The sequence below is a fragment of the Stomoxys calcitrans genome, chromosome 1, assembly GCF_963082655.1.
Source record: "Stomoxys calcitrans chromosome 1, idStoCalc2.1, whole genome shotgun sequence".
Taxonomy (NCBI): domain Eukaryota; kingdom Metazoa; phylum Arthropoda; class Insecta; order Diptera; family Muscidae; genus Stomoxys; species Stomoxys calcitrans.
In genome coordinates this window covers 242,059,158-242,077,448 of record NC_081552.1, presented here as the reverse complement: position 1 = coordinate 242,077,448, position 18,291 = coordinate 242,059,158, and the positions used below count along the sequence as shown (strand labels likewise).

The 18,291-nt window shown below is 38.5% G+C and overlaps 1 protein-coding gene across 2 annotated transcripts in view; it reads left to right on the top strand.

Moving 5' to 3' along the window:
• Positions 1-2,249: 2,249 nt before the first annotated feature.
• LOC131994258 (G-protein coupled receptor Mth2-like) overlaps positions 2,250-18,291 on the top strand; it is a 29,906-nt gene continuing 13,864 nt past the window's right edge. The window contains exons 1-3 of one of the 2 annotated variants that reach the window (XM_059360909.1): positions 2,250-2,332; positions 8,944-9,103; positions 9,174-9,362. In XM_059360909.1, the coding sequence (XP_059216892.1) occupies positions 2,270-2,332; positions 8,944-9,103; positions 9,174-9,362 (412 nt within the window). In that variant the 5' untranslated portion in view covers positions 2,250-2,269. Of the gene's footprint in view, positions 2,591-8,943; positions 9,104-9,173; positions 9,363-18,291 lie in introns of both variants that reach the window. The other variant, XM_059360908.1, reaches the window with a different exon arrangement.

Here is an 18,291-nt window from a genome sequence, read left to right as displayed (position 1 = left end):
AACACTACATGCAAAATTTCAGCCAAATCGGGAAAATTTGCGGCTTGTAAGGACTTAAGAAGCCAAATCGAGAGATAGGTTTATATGGGAGCTATATCAAGTAATACACCGATTCGGACCGTACTAAGCACAGTTATTGAAAGTCTTAACAGAACACCACATGCAAATTTTCAGCCAAATCAGACAATAATTTCGGCTTGTAAGGGCTCAAGAAGCCAAATCGGGTTGATATGGTAGCTATATTAGGTTATAAACCGATTGGGACCGTAGCTGGCACAAATGTTGGAAGTCATAACAGAACACCACTTGCAAAATTTTAGCCAAATCGGGCAAAATTGCGGCCTGTAAGGACTAAAGAAGCCAAATCGGGAAATCGGTTTTTATGGGAGCTATATCAGGTTATAGACCGATTTGGACCGTGGCCAGCACAGATGTTGTAACTTATAACGGAACACTACATGCAAAATTTAAGTCAAATCGGGCAATAATTGTGGCTTGTAAGGACTCAAGAGGCCAAATCGGGAAATCGGTTTATATGGCAGCTATATCAAGTTATTCACCGATTCGGACCGTACTTAACACAGTTATTGAAAGTCTTAACAGAACACCACATGCAAATTTTCAGCCAAATCAGACAAAAATTTCGGCTTGTAAAGGCTTACGATACCACATCGGGTTTATATGGTAGCTATATCAGGTTAGAGACAATTTGCAAAATTTTAGCCAAAACGGGCAAAAAGTGCGGCTTGTAAGGACTCAAGAAGCCAAATCGGGAAATCGGTTTATATGGGAGCTATATCGAGTTATAGACCGATTTATACCGTAGTTGGCACAGTGGTTGGAAAGAGTTATCGAACACTTTGTGCAAAATTTAAGGCAAGTCGGACAAAAATTTTGGCGTCCTGGTGATGAAGAAGTCTAATCGGGAAATTGGTTTATATGGGAGCTATATCCAAATCTGAACCGATATGGCCAATTTGCAATCTCCGACGAACAACATCTATATTAAGTATTTGTGCAATATTTCAATCCGCTAGCTTTGCGCGTTGGACCGCTATAGTGATTTCGACAGACGGACGGACCGACGGGCATGGCTAGATCGAATTACGATGTCGAGGCCATCCAGACCCCATAAAGTACATATTTATGGGGTCGTAGATCAATATTTCGATTGACTAGATGAGAATACCCCCACCCTATGGTGGTGGGTATAAAAATGTATATCGGGTGAAATGCATACATTAGAGCTATATCTAAAAGTTAACCGATTTCGATGAAACCTTGCCGACGTATTGGGACATCAAATAGAGCATCTCTTACCAAATTTGGTAATGCTCTGACTAAAAAAGTGGCTACCATAACCATAGACACACATATCGGATGAGAGATATATAAGGGAGCTATATTTTTTTAATATTTTTAACAACATTTCTGGTCATTATTATCAAGTTGACTATTTCGACACTACTCTATACTCACACTGGTATATAGTTCTGAGAACCGTCACTGATTAAAGTGAAACCATTTTATAAATGATATAAGCCTTAAGAAAACAAAATTCAAACAGTTCTTCGATGTTCATAGACCGGTTAACACAAAGCGATACTAGTTTTACTTTTAATTACATTCGTCCTGGTGATGAAGAAGTCTAATCGGGAAATTGGTTTATATGGGAGCTATATCCAAATCTGAACCGATATGGCCAATTTGCAATCTCCGACGACCAACATCTATATTAAGTATTTGTGCAATATTTCAATCCGCTAGCTTTGCGCGTTGGACCGCTATAGTGATTTCGACAGACGGACGGACCGACGGGCATGGCTAGATTGAATTACGATGTCAAATTTTAATATTTTTAACAACATTTCTGGTCATTATTATCAAGTTGACTATAGTTGACTATTTGGACTCTACTCTTTACTCACACTGGTATATAGTTCTGAGAACCGTCACTGATTAAAGTGAAACCATTTTATAAATGTATATTAGCCTTAAGAAATTCAAAATTTAAACAGTTCTTCGATGTTCATAGACCGGTTAACACAAAGCGAATAAAATGCAATCGTTCGTGTGGCAAGCGATACTTGTTTTACTTTTAATTACATTCAATGTACAATCGTTTGATATCAATGATGGTAGTGTAACCGAGTATTTACCATTGCCTGCTGATGAAAAGTGCCCGTATAAGGACACTGTGGACCTATCTCTAAGGAAGCCATTTGTAAATGGCTCATACGCTTATCAAAATGCTTTGATACCACCAGACATGTTGGCCACCTACAATTATCGCCTTAAGTTCCAAAATTCTGTACATGCAACCGATCTGCATGTAAGAGGATGCGTTTGTAGTCAGCGGCGTTACTGTGTTAAACTTTGTTGCAAAAATAACCACTTTTTCAATGAAACTTCCTTGCAATGTCAGAAACTTCCAGAAGACTTTCAAATGCCCACCGAGATCGAGATTAGCATGGACAACGGTACACAGGACATGGTGAAAATAGTACAACACTTCATTCCGCAAGTTGGGCAACCTTGCGAAATGTTGGAAAGCCTTTCTTTAAAAACGGATAAATGGCAATTGAATGAGGTAAACGAGTTATATGGGCATATGAATCGACAGTCAAACTTTAAACTAACTTCCAAAGGGGGTTTAACACCCCAAAGACTGACCTTCGTTTCTCTTTTCAGATTTTGATGAAATTTTGTATATATTTAGGGCTATATTCACAAAACTTAAGTCGATCAATCCATTTCCGTCGGTCTGTCGAAATCGCGAACGCGTAAAGTTAGACGCTTGAAATTTTGCACAGATACTTAACATTGATGTAGGTCGTTAGAGATTGGAATGGGCCATATTGGTTCAGATTCAGATATAGCTCCCATATAAACCGATCTCCCGATTTGACCTCTTGAGCACCTAGAAGCCGAAATTTTTGTCCGATTTGGCTAAATTTTTGCTTTTGATGTTTTGTTATGACTTCCAAACCCTGTGTCAAGTACGGTCCAAATAAGTCAATAACCTGATACAGCTCCCATATAAACTGATCTCCCGATTTCTTGAGCCTTTTCAAGTCGCAATTTTGTTTCGATGTGGCTCAAATTGAGCATGTAGTGTTTTGCTTTGACTTTCAACAACTGTGCCAAGTACGGTCCAATTCGGACTATTAACCCTCCGATCTATGGTGGAGGGTTAACAAGAATTCGCCCGGCCGAACTCACCACGCTTTTATTTGTTTTAATTTGCTTAATCTTGGGAACCCAACACCATGGATTCTTCTATACATAAATAAATTTAGTTGAAGGGCATAATATTACTCTGCATTCCAAACTTCTGTAAAACTAGAAAAAATTAAAGCTTCTAGGAACCGAACAAGGATGATCGAGAGACCGGCTTAGAAAGTAGCTATATTAGCTTATATACCGATTTGGACCGATTTGACACATTTGTTGGGAATCGTAACGGAACAAGGCATGCAAAATTTCAGCCAAATCGGACAAAAATTGCTGCTTGTAAGGACTCAAGAAGTTAAATCGGGAGATCAGGGAACTGTATCAGGTTATAGACCGATTTGAACCGTACTTGGCACAGTTATTGGAAGTCATAACAGAACACAACATGCTAAATTTTAGCCAAATCGGACCAAAATTGATGCTTGTAAAGGCTTAAGAAGTCAAATCTGGAGATCGGTTTATATGGGAGCTTTATCAAAATTTTAACCCATTTGGCCCATTTTCAATTTCTAATGACCTACTTCAATATTTAGTATCTGTGCAAACTTTCAAACGGCTCGACCGCTATCGTTATTTGAACAGACGGACGGTCATGGCTAGATCGACTCGGGATATCGAGAAGATCAAGAATATATGTACTTTATGGGGTCTTAGACGCATATTTCGAGGTGTTACAATCAGAATGAAGAAATTAATATACCCCCATCCTATGGTGGAGGGTATACAAAAATGGCAATATACTTACAATATGTATTATGCTGCCCAAATATGGTTACATCAACCATATTTTTATACCCACCACCGTAGGATAGGGGGTATATTCATTTTGTCATTCTGTTTGCAACACATCGAAAAATATCAATTTCCGACCCAACAAAGTATATATATTTCGGATCGAAGTAAAATTCTAAGACGATTTAATGATGCCGGGGTGTCTGTCCGTCCGTCTGTTGTAATCACTCTACAGCCTTCAAAAATTGAGATATTGAGCTGAAATTTGGCACACATACGTCTTTTTGATGTACGCTGGTTAAGTTCTTGAACGTGCCAAATCGGACCATGTTTGGATTTAGCTCCTATATAGAACGATTTTCCGGTAAAGGGCCTAATGCCCATAAATGCTTTATTTTCAAATATGGATCAGATCGGACTTTATTTAGATATAGCTGCCATATAGACCGATCTGTCAATATAGGGTTTGAAGCCCATAAAAACTTTATTTATTACCCGATTTCACTGAAATTTGAAACAGAGGTTTATCTTAACCCTCCTGATTGGATCCAATCAGACTATATTTAGGTATAGCTGCCATAAAGACCCATGTCCAGATAAATGGTCTAAAGCCCATAAAAGCTTTATTTTTTAACCGATTTAGCTTAAAATAAAAACATTGAGCAGTTTTAGTCCTCTCAACATAGGACCTAAATATGATTCAAATCGAACTATATTTAGATATAGCTGCCATTTAGACCGTTTACCATTTAGATATAGCTGCCATTGAAGCCCATAAAAGCTTTACTTTTTAACCGATTTCGCGGAAATTTGAAACAGTAGGGAGTTTTACGCCTCCTAACATAGGACCCAAATTTGGTTCAGATCGGACTATATTTAGATATGGCTGCCATAAAGACCGATCTGCCGGTAAAGGGTCTGAAGCCCATAAAAGCTCTATTTATTATCCGATTTCGTTGAAATTTTAAACAGTGGGTACTCTTAGTTCTCCCTACATCCGTCTCAAATATGGCTCGAATCGGAATTTTTTACTTGTTTGTATATGTGTTCCCGGGACCTGAATAATTTATGATCAAGACCATCCCATAATAATATAACTGCGGATATACTAGGGGAGTTATAATAAAATAGGGTGATTTTTATGTCCTTGTTTAACTTGCTGAACCCGGCCCGCTCCGCAGCGCCTTCTTTTACTTTATATGGAACAAAATTATCCTATTAATATTAATTTTCGGCAATTAAAGAGCTTTTAGTGAATTGCCATGCTACAAAAATGGTATATCGCTTGACTAACAGTATAACAATATTACTGCCTTTATCTCAATCCATATGATCTTAATTGGTCTACGAATTCGCTCGGAGGGCCTAGGGCCATTCTTATAAGACTTTATTTGAGCCCGATATTCTCATGGGGATTTTGGGAGTGGAAAGGCACTCAGGGTGGTGGTTATTGAGTAAAGGGTGTATGTGTGAAACCCAAAAACGTGGTCCCGAAAGTGAATATCAATTTCGTGCTCTACTCCCCAGGCACTTAACCCTGAAAAATATATCAGCATCGGGCTCTACTCTCAAATACCATTTATTTAAACCCCATATTGCCATCGGTTTAAGGGGAATTTATGGAATGAAGCGTCCCCAAACACTTGGCTCCAACAATTGGCTATGAAATTAGTTTTCCAATCTCAAATATCTTTCATTTAAGCCACATATTACCATGGTCGGTAAATTTGTACTCTTTGGGGAAGGGGCGGTGCCCCAAATTAATGGTCACAAATTTGGAAATCAGATTCGTATTCTACTCCCAAATACCTTTATTTTTGCCTCATATGGGAAAGGGGTAGACCTACAGACAATTGGTCCCGAAAGTGGGTATTAATTTTGCGCTCTACCTCCCAATGCCTGTCATTTGACACCCCGAAGCTCTTAACCCTAAAAATTATCAGCATCGTGAAAGACTCTCAAATATCATTTATTTGAACCCCACATTGCCATTGGTCTAAAAATTGGATATCAAATTCGTTTTCTATTCTCAAATAACTTTCATCTAAGAGGTATGGGCCCTAAAAACTACATAACAGATTCATGGTCTATTCCCAAATATCTTTCATTTGAGCCCCATTTTTCCATAGTCGGCAAACATGTTCGGTTTGGGGGGTGTTTGGGGTGATGGGGTGGCGACTCAGCGCCTTGGCTTTGAAAATATAAATATATCAGATTCGTGTTCTACTCTAAAATACCTCTTATTTGAGCCTCAAATTGCAATGGTCAGAAAATACCTCCTATTTGGGTGGTGTTATGACACTTTTTCCGAATATTTACATCAGATTTACTTCCAAAGACCTTTCATTTGTGCCCCATATTGCTATGATCGAAAACCTTTTATTTAAGCCCCATATTGCGATGGTCAGTATATAAGTCCTGTTTGGGGGGTGTTTTGGGGAAGGGATGGACCCCCAGAAACTTGGTCCCACATTTGGATATCAGATTCGTATTTTACTCGCAAATACCTTTCATTTGAGTTCCATTTTGCCATGGTCGGTAAATATGTCCGATTTAGGGGTGTTTTGAGGTTGGGGTGGTTCCCCAAACACTTGGTCCGACTGTTGGATATAAGACACGTTTTCTCATCTAAAATACCTTTCATTTGAGTCCCATACTGTCGTGATTGGTCTATATATGTATTTGGTAGGTTTGGGGCGCCCCCCTAGGTAAACCATTCGAAATTTGGATATCAAATTTTTGTTTGTACGCTACTATAAGGGACCACACATTTCGCTTAGATCGCATGACCCATCTCCGAGATATGGTGTTTCTGAAAATTGTGGTAAGGGGGAGGGTAGGGTAATTTTTATACCCTACACCACCACTGTGGTACAGGGTATTATAGATTTGTGCATTTGTTTGCAACGCTAAGAAGGAGAAGAGCTAGACCTGTTTATAAGTATACCGATCGACTCAGAATCACTTTCTGATTCGATTTAGCCATGTCCGTCTGTCCGTCTGTGAGTCCATGTTTCCTTGTAATCAAATTGCAGGTCGTAGTTGTTGTCCAATCAACACGACATTTTGTACAATCATTTTTTTGGCCTAAGGGCGAACGCTATTGATTTTGATAAAAATCGGTTCAGATTTAGATATATGTATCGCCCGATTTGCACTAACATGGCCATAGTCGCTACAATGTTCACGGACTGTTTCGTTACTGGTTTTTAACACTTTTGCAAGATTTCATCAAAATCGGTTCAGATTTTGATATTGCTCTCATATATATATATCGCACGATTTGCACTTAAATGGCCTTGTAGCTACAAAACATATCTGCAGATTTTCATCCAAATGGGTTTAGTTTTAGATATAGCTCCCATATGTATGTATCGCCCGATTTGCACTTAAGTTACCCCAGTAGCTACAATTTGTAACCGATCTGCACAAAATTGGGCATGGATTGTTTTGTTACTGATTTTAACATATCTGCAAATTTTCATCCAAATCGATTTAGATTTAGCTCCCATATGTATACATCGCCCGATTTGCACTTAAATGGGCGTAGTAACCACAATTTTCAACCGATCTGCACAAAATTTGGTACTGATAGTTCTGTTACTGATCCTAACATATCTGCAAGATTTCATCAAAATCGGTTTAGATTTGGATATAGCTCCAATATATATGTATCGCCCGATTTACACTAATAAGGCAGTAAAAACCACAATTTGTTACCGATCTAAACAAAATTTGGCACGGATTGTTTTGTTACTGATCTTAACATGTGTGCGAGATTTCATCAAAATCGATTCAGATTTGGAGTAGCACCCATGCATATTTATCGCCAGATTTGCGCTTATATGGCCGTAGTGACAACAAATTTCAAACGATCTGTTTAATAGTCGGTTCAGATTTATATATAGCTCTCATATACATATATATTTAGGCTATGTGGAGTGCCCGACTTTTGCCTTTCCTTACTAGTTATATATAAGATTAGGTCCAGATTTGGTTATAGGTACCACAAAACACGATCACTCGATTTAAAGTCTTGGCTGAAATTTGACAGTGACTTATGTTAGGCTTTTCAACATCCGTGTCCTATATGTACAGTGACTTATATTTATTAGACCATTCAATGTCCGTGCCGAATTTGGGTGCTTAAGATATCAAGTTTTCACCAGATTGTGACGAAAGGGGGTTTAGATGTATACCCGAGGTGGTGGGTATCCAAACTTCGGCTCGACCAAACTTAATGCCTTCTTACTTGTTTTCTCTGCGTGTATAACAGATCATAAGATCATTCCGTTTGTTACACCTAAAAATATTGGTCAAAGATCCCATTAAGTATATATATATTCTTGATCGTCATAACATTTTCAGTCGATCTAGCCGTGTCCGTACGTCGTCCGAAAATACATTTTAATATTCAAAAGAGTGAAAAGCTAGCCGCTCGCAATTTTGCACAATTGCATACTTCTTATTTATGTATGTTGGTTGAGATTGTAAATGGGTCTGTGTTAAGATATAGCTCCCATATATACCGATCTCCCCATTCTATTCTTGGGGCTCTATGCGCTATTTTATACCATTTGACTTTCGCCACAACCTCCAACCTCTGTACCAAGTCTGCTTCAAATCGGTCCATAACCTGAGCTAACTCTCATATAAACCAATTTCCCTATAATAGTTCTTGAGCCTCTAGTAGAAGCAACTCTAGCCCGATTTGGCTAAAATTTTGCATTACGATTTTCTCTTTGACTTCTAATATTTGTCCTGAGTTTGGTCGGAATTCGTCTATAAACTGATATAATTCCCTTACAAACCGGTCTTCCGATTGTGCATCTGGTATCTTGAGACTCTAGAGGGCGCAATTCGTATCCGATTTGGCTGAAATTTTTTCACTATGATATCTCTTACTACCTCCTATCCTCCTATACTAAATGGTGCCCAAAACGGTGGATAATCTGAAATTTCCTATTTCATTTTCAGGACGGACAATTGCATATTCTAAATGATAATTCAATCCTCGATGTTGTTAGCTACTGCCTGACACCGTACAAGGCTGAAGGGGCCAATGAAAGTGTCTTCATGGCCATGACGTGCCCTATACCGAATGATACCAGCTTTAGGTTAAAGTTGAAATCAATTGGTAAATATAAAATCAAAAATATAAAATATTTTTTTGTTTCCATTTTAATGTACTTTTTTTCAATTCATAGGCATGCTTTTGTCTTTGATTTTTTTAATACCCACTTTATTAGTTTATTTGATTTCACCTAAACTCCGTAGGCGACCGACTACGGTAATTTTTGTTTGCTACAGCATATCACTCATAGGATGCTATTCCCTCTTTTGTTTCATCAACATTTCCGAATGGACATTTGAGTTGTCACCTTGCAGAGCTTTGGGTAAGTGTGAACAGTTTATTTCTAATGTACGAAACAAGTTAAATGTTAAGAGATTCACAATAGGTTTAACGCAACCATCACATCTCCATACAGCATTGAACAGTATGACAACTCTAGGATTATACGGCGAGAGTCACCTTAATGTCATTTCCAATATGATGGGTTTGAAGTTAAATTTTCCGTTCAGCAAAATTCTCAGGTATTTGGATCACTCTTTTCTCCGAAGGCGCCGGTAGTACTATGGATGCCTTGTACCCCCATGTTAAAAATAAAAACTTTCTGCTTAGCCATAAATGGTGCGCCGTAGAAACTTAATGTCAGTCAGCATTTCATCTGCATTTTAACGGGCTTCAAAATCGTATTAACACAGCAAAAATGAAAAACAATTGTTCAATTAAGAAATTGTTACATTCGCTTAAAGAATTCTCTGAAATCGGACCAATTAACGAATTTGTAGTATTGACTCACAATTTTGTATCTTGGATTTATGACAAGCTCAAAAATCCAATTAAAGCGGTTATTAACTCAATAAACCAATTTATTTAAAAATTGTCCCTTCTCTAAAATAATTGCTATTTTTATACCCACCGCCATAGGATGGGGGTATACTAAACCAGTCATTCCGTTTTTAACACCTTGAAATGTTGATCTAGGACCCCATACAGTATACATATTCTTGGTGGTCTCGACATCCTGAGTCGATCTAGATATGTCCATCCGTCCGCCGAAATCATTTGACTTCCTGACCCCTTACAAGCTGCAATTTTTATCCGATTTGGCTAAAATTTTACATGCGGTGTTCTGTTATACGGTCCTAATGGGTCTGTAACCTTACATAGCTGCCATGTAAACCGGTCTCTCGATCATCCTTGCTCGGTTCCTAGAAGCTTAAATTTTTTGCTGGCTTGACAGAAGTTTGGTATGTAGAATAAAATTATGCCCTTTAACCAAGGTTAGTTTGTATAAATTTTTAGCAGAATCCATGGTGGTGGGTTCCCAAGATTCGGCCCGACCGAACTTAACAACTTAGAACTCCGATCTTTGTTGTAGTCATTGTTATCAGTCACCGTCCACAGATTGTGGTTGGTGGGATGCTTCGTATACGGGGAAGCTGCAACTGCAGTCGCGGTGAATCAACGAATGAAGCGCCTCAGTCTGAGGCCGGGCGGCACCGGCTCTTTCATAAATACTGAATACCCATGATGCTCGTTATGACAAGGCGAGTTATTGGCGCCTTTAAATAACCAATGGATGTCACGTTCCCGCATCGATCAGTGCTAAGGACCGGAATGTGCTTATTGATCTTTATGAGTTTGACGAGGATCGCTACCTTCATATGCAATGTGGCTACAATAACAACAACAACATCTTTTGGATACCTCTTTTCTAACTCGAGCCAGAATTTTTCTACGGCAGCTAACAGGATAAAGTGTGGGAACAAAAAAACGTCATAGGAAGTCAAGGTTCTAAGACGGATGACCCATCAACTTGAAGTTTTCGATGATTCGCCTTCTCTTGTTGCTTCAGGCAACCAAATTGTGGTGTATCACTCAAAATTGACCGTTCACGTTGCTCAAGCGGGACAGTTGCAACATGACCAGCATTGCCGAAGATAAAGTCAACCATTTGCTTTGGAGTGCTTCTTCCACAAACAACTTTCGTTGCATTTGGCTCGTCTTCTTTAGCATAGATCCATGATTCGTCACCTGTGACGATTTTATAAGTCTGTTGGAGCTCCGCGATCGTATTTTTATACCCTCCACCATAGGATGGGGGTATACTAATTTCGTCATTCTGTTTGTAACTCCTCGAAATATTCGTCTAAGACCCCATAAAGTATATATATTTTTGATCGACATGGCATTTTAAGTCGCACTAGCCATGTCCGTACGTCTGTCCGTCTGTCTGTTGAAAGCACGCTAACTTTCGAAGGAGTAAAGCTAGCCGCTTGAAATTTTGCACGAATACTTATTATTAGTGAAGGTTGGTTGGGATTGTAAATGGGCTATATCGGTCCACGGTTTGATAAAGCTGCCATATAAACCGATCTGGGATCTTGATTCTTGAGCTGCTAGAGGGCACAATTCTTATTCGATTTGGCTGAAATTTTGCATGAGGTGTTTTATTATGACTTCCAACAACAGTGCTGAGTATGATTGAAATCGGTCTATAACCTGATATAGCTGTCATATAAACCTATCTGGGGTCTTGACTTCCTGAGCGTCTAGAGTGCGCAATTTCTATCCGATTTGCCTGAAATTTGGCATGACGTGTTTTGTTATGACATTCAACAACTGTTCTAAGAATAGTTCAAATTGGCCTATAACCTGATATAGTTGCCATATAAACCGATATGGGATCTAGTCTTCTTGAGCCTCTAAAAAGCGCAAGAATTATCCGATTTGGCAGAAATTTTGTACAACGGCTTCTCCCATTACCTATTACATACGTGTCGAATATGGTATGAATCGGTTTAAAGCCTTACTTCTTCAGCCCCTTCAGTGCGCAATTCTTACTAGATTTGGCTGAAATTTTACACAATGACTTCTACTGTGGTCTCCAATATTCAATATTCTTTTATCCGTTGTTTGCCTAAAAAGAGATACCGTGGAAAGAGCTCGACAAATGCGATCCATGGTGGAGGGTATGTAAGATTCGGCCCAACCGAACTTATCACGCTTTTACTTGGTTTTCATCATTTCTATGCAACAATCGACACGAATCGATAATCGCGACATTCGATTTTTAAAATAAATATCGATAATATTGATACCATCGCTTATTTCCAATCGCTATAATTTTAACAGATATTCAGCCAAAAAATTAAATAAAGATATTTTCATCAATATCTTGCCAGGTCTAGATCCAACGAGAAGTTCATCAATGAACTCTTGTTGTGCTAATCCACATCGACAGATGTGGACAAGTAAGTACGAGGGCTAAAGTTGGGCGAAGCCTAATTTTTGATATCCTAAACCTATGCAGGCTATGTTGTCAACACAAAAATCAGCTTAGTGTAGAAAATCCGTACACATTGTAGGAGCCATAGAGTAAACCGTTGTGCGAATTTTTAGGAAGATCGATTGAGAAGTGCGTTAGCAAAGTCCATAAAAGTGACAATTGGGAGATATGGAAGCTATATCTTAAACTGAACGAATTGCTTTGAAATGATAAAGGGTCTGAAGCCCATAACAACTCTATTTATTACCCGATTTCGCTGAAATCTGCAACAGAGGGTTACCTTAAGCCTCCTGATATCTGACCCAAATATGGTTCAAATCGGACTATATAGATATAGCTGCCATATAGACCGATCTCCCGATTAAGGGTCTGAAGCCCATAAAACTAAGGGTTATATTAAGCCGCCTGCTATCTGACCCAAATATGGAGCAAATCAGACTATATTTAGGTATAGCTGCCATATAGACCGATCTCCTGATAAAGGGTCCAGGAGATCGGCCCATAAAAGCTTTAGTTTAAAACCGATTTCGCTGAAATTTGAAACATTGAGTAGTTTTACGCCTCCTAACATAGGACCCAAATGTGGTTCTGATCGGACCCAAATGTGGTTCTGATCGGACTAGATATAGCTGCCGATCTGCTGATAAAGACCGATCTGTCGATAAAGGGTCTGAAGCCCATAAAATCACTATTTATTATCCGATTTTGCTGAAATTTGAAACAGTGAGTAGTCTTAGTTCTCCCGAGATTTGTCCCAAATAAGGTTCGAATCGGATAATATTTAGGTATAGCCGCCATACAGACCGATATCCCGATAAAGGATCTGAAGGTCATAAAGGCTTTATTTATTACTAGATTTTGTTGAAATTTGAAGTAAAAAATTGAACAGCGACTTATACTTATTTGACCACTCAATATCCCTGTCGAATTTGGGTGCATAAGTTCACCGGATTGTGACGAAAGGGTGTTTTCATATATACCCGAGGTGGTGGGTGTCCAAATTTCGGCCCGGCCGAACTTATACCCTTTTTACTTGTTTTTTTTTTATATACCCTACACCACCTCTGTGGTGTAGGGTATTATAGATGTGTGCATTAGTTAGCAACGCTAAGAAGGAGAAGAGCTAGACCCATTGATGAGTATAGCGATCGATTCAGAATCACTTTCTGATGCGATTTAGCCATGCCCGTCTGTGAGACCATGTATTCTTGTAATCAAAGTGCAGGTCAGATTTGTTGTCCGATTGGACAAACACGATTTTGAAAAAAATCGGTTCAGATTTAGATATAGCTCCCATATATTGGGTTGCCCAAAAAGTAATTGCGGATTTTTCATATAGTCGGCGTTGACAAATTTTTTCACAGCTTGTGACTCTGTAATTGCATTCTTTCTTCTGTCAGTTATCAGCTGTTACTTTTAGCTTGCTTTAGAAAAAAAGTGTAAAAAAGTATATTTGATTAAAGTTCATTCTAAGTTTTATTAAAAATGCATTTACTTTCTTTTAAACAATCCGCAATTACTTTTTGGGCAACCCAATATATCTTTCATCCGATATGTCTTTTTAAGGCTGTAGAAGCCACAATTTTCGTCCGATCTTTACAAAGTTTGGCATTGGGTATTTTGTTTGAGGTCTACATATGTGTGCAAATATTCATTAAAATCGATCCAGATTTAGATGTAGCTCCCACATATATCTTTCATAAACCGATCTCGGGTCTTGAGTTTTTAAGCCACTAGAGGGCACAATTCTTATCCGATTTGGCTGAAATTTTGCATGAGACGTATTATTTTTATTAGATTTGGTTGAAATTTTGTACAATGGCTCCTCATATAATCTCCAACATACGTGCAAAATATAGTCTGAATCGGTCTTTAGCCTGATACAGCTCCCACATAAACCGATCTCCCTATTTTATTTTTTGAGCGCCTAATATGCAAAATTCTTATTCGATTTGGCTGAAATTTTACACATAGACTTCTACTGTGGTCTCCAACATTCAAGTCACTTAGCACAATTCTTGCCTTTTATCCTTTGTTTGTCTAAAAAGAGATACCGGGAAAGAACTCGACAAATGCGATCCATGGTGGAGGGTATATAAGATTCGGCCCGGTCGAACTTAGCACGCTTTTACTTGTTTTAGGCTGTAGACGCCACTATTTTAGTTCGATGTTAACAAAATGCAGTACGAGGTGTTTTATTTGACGACTTACTACCTGTGCAAAATTTCATAAAATTAGGTTAAGATTTAGATATCGGTCCCCGATATATCTTTCATTCGAAATAGACTTTAGCCTGTAGAAACCACAATGTTCGTCCGATCTTGCATTTGATTTTCCAATACGTGTGCAAAATTTCATTAAAATTGGTCCTAATTGAGAAATAGCTTTATCCGATATGGACTTTGAAGGTAGAAAAAATCACAACTTTGGTCTTATCTCTACAATCTAGGGCGTAAAATGTTCTATTTGACGGTCCAGTGTGCATCATCTAAATTGGCACAGGTTTCGATATAACTTCCATATAATCTTTTATCCGATATGGCCTTTTAAGGATGTGGAAATCCAAGTTTGTTGTCCTATCGTAGGAAAATCTTACAGGGTTCTATTTGATGTTTCAATAGGTATCCAAATAAAAGTCTGACTAGATTTCGAGATAAGTTCTACATACAAAAAAGTACTACGTACACTATTTTTTTTCAGTCAGTCAGTATACAAGACAAATTATGGTCAAACGCCAAACCAGCGATCCAAAACGGGAACCTATTTTTGCTCAGATTTGGCCATGTCCGTCCGTCTGTCTCTCTGCCTGAAGATAAGCACTTAAAATTTTGGAGTACTATATATATATATATATATATATATATATATATATATATATATATATATATATATATATATATATATATATATATATATATATATATATATATATATATATACATATATATAGTAGGTTGGTTGAGATTGTAAATGGGCTAAATATGTCCTTGTTTTGTCTTCTAACAATTGTGCCTAGCATGGTCCAAATTGGTCCATGAACCGATATTGCTGCCATATGAACCGGTGTTCAGCTAAAACTTCTTGAGCCCCTAAAGAAAGCAATTTTTACGGAATTCGACTGAAATTGTGCCAAATTACTGATATAGTTCCCATTATTACAGCTCTTATCTATTTGAAAAATACATTCAAAGAACCTGTCCCATGCGATTCATGGTGGAGGATATATATGCTTCGGCCTGGCCGAACTTAGTTCGCTTTAACTTGTTGTATTCACTACCATAGAAGGTGTGGTATACTAACCCAGTCATATCGTTCGTAACACCTCGAAATATTGATCTCTAAACCCATAAACTATATAAATTTTTCCATATTTAGCCATGTCCGTCCATCCGTCTCCCGAAATCATGATAGAGGTCGAACAATTAAAGATATCCGCTTAAAATTTGAACAGGACTTCTTATTGATGTAGGTCGTTGGGGATTGCAAATGGGTCATACGGATTCAAATTTGGATCTAGCCCCCGTAGAGACCGATCCCTAGATATGACTTCTTGAGCACCTAGAAGCTTAAATTTTTGTCCGATATGCTGGTGCTTAGTTTGGTCCCAATCGGACTAGAACCATATAAACCGATTCACCGATCTCACGTCTGGAAGCTGACATATTTATTGACACTCCGATTCGATTTAGCCATGTTCGTCTATCTGTCTGTCTGTCGAAAGCCCCACTTTCGAAGGAATGAAGCTAGGCGCTTGAAAATTTACAAAAATCCTTCCGATTACTGCAGGTCGGTTGGGATTGGCCCATATGATCCATGTTTTGTTATTGCAGCCACAGAAACCGATCTTGGATCTTGACTTCTTGAGCCTCTAGAGGGCTCAATTTTTATCCCATGTGGCTGAAATTTTGTATGATGTGGTCTAAATCCGGCCATAACCTAATATAGCTCCCATATAAGCGGATAATACGCGATTATACTATTATCCGATGTGGCTGAAATTTTGTACAACGACAACTCCTATGACCTAAAACATGTGTGACCAAATTTGGTCTGAATCGGTCCATTATCTGATATAACTTTTTGTGCCCCTATAGGGGCCTGGAGTCTGATATAATCCGAATCGGTTCATAATCTAATATTAAACATAGCTCCAATAGCAGCTTCTATTCATTATCCAGAGGTCGCCCATAAAGAGATACCGGACAAAAAACTTGACTAATGTGATCCATATACGATTCGGCCTGGCCGAAGTTAACACGCTTTTACTTGGTTTTTACGCCCAGCACCATAGGATGGTCATTCCGTTTGTAACACCTCGAAATATTCGTCTAAAAACCAATAAAGTATATATATTGGGTTGCCCAAAAAGTAATTGCGGATTTTTTAAAAGATAGTAAATGCAGTTTTAAAAGAACTTAGAATGAACTTTAATCAAATATACTTTTTTTACACTTTTTTTCTAAAGAAAGCTAAAAGTAACAGCTGATAACTGACAGAAGAAAGAATGCAATTACAGAGTCACAAGCCGTTGAAAATTTGTCAACGCCGACTATATGAAAAATCCGCAATTACTTTTTGGGCAACCCAATATATACTAGCTGACCCGGGCCAGCTCCGCTGCGCCTTCTTTCACTTTGTATAGAACAAAATTTTAATTGGAATATTCATTTTCAACAATAAAAGAGCTTTTAGTGAAATACCATGATACGAAAATAGTATATCGCTTGACTAACAGTTTAACAATAGAAGTGCCTTTATCTGAATCCCATATGATCTTTATTGGTCTACGAATTTAAGTTTGGATGTAAGGTGTACTTCATTCTTAAAATACTTTATTTCAGCCCGATATTCTCATGATGTCTAATTTAGGGGTGATTTCGGGGGTGGGTGGTGAAAAAATATCAGCATCGTGCTCTTCTCTCAAATACCATTTATTTAAACCCCATATTGCCATTGGTTTTGAGGGGAGCTTACACGGTGAGGCGTCCCCCAAACACATGGCCCGGAAATAGGTTATCAAATTTGTTTTCCAATCCCAAATACTTTCATTTCAGCCACATATTGGCATGGTCGAAAAGTTTTTACCCTTTGGGGGGTGTTCTGAGGAAGGGGTGATACCCTAAATACATGGTCATACATACTTTTATTTGAGCCCCATATTGCGATGGTCAGTACAAAATTGCTGTTTGTGGGGTATTTTGGGAGAATTGGTCCCGAAAATGGGTATCAATTCTTGCTCTACCCCTCAATTCCTTGTATTAAAGCTCCACATTGACATGGTAGGTAAATATGCCCGATTTAGGGGTGTTTTGGGGATTGGGGTGGTCCCCCCACATTGCAAATGCAAATTTTGCCCATCATTCCACTAAGGAACAGGGGCAAACTTTTCACATATCAATGAGTGCAGTCCGATTCAAGTCTTTAAGCTCAATGATAAGGGGCCTCCTTTTTATAGCCGAGTACGAACGGCGTGCCGCAGTGCGACACCACTTTGGAGAGAAATTTTATATGGTATAGTTCCTCACAAATGTTGCCAGCAAATGTTGCCGTTGAACATTTTTTCGGATGATCTCGCCAGGATTCGAACCCAGGCGTTCAGCGTCATAGGCGGACATGCTAACCTCTGCGCTACGGTGGCCTTCAACATTATCCAACATGGTCCCCCAACATTAAGCCCTGAAAATATATCAGCAACGTGGTCTATTCTCATATATCTACACATCATTTATTTGAACCCCATATTGGCATTGGCCTCAAAATTAGATATCAAATTCGTTTTCTAATCTCATTTAAACTTCTTATTGCAAAAGTCAGCAAATACGTCCTATTTGGGGGTTGTTATGGTGGTGGGACGTGCCCTAGACAGTTGGTCCCTAATGTTGATATCAGATACGTGGTCTATTTCCATAGATGGTAAACATGACCGGCTTGGGGGGTGTTTTGAGGGATGGGCGGCCACTCAGTGAGT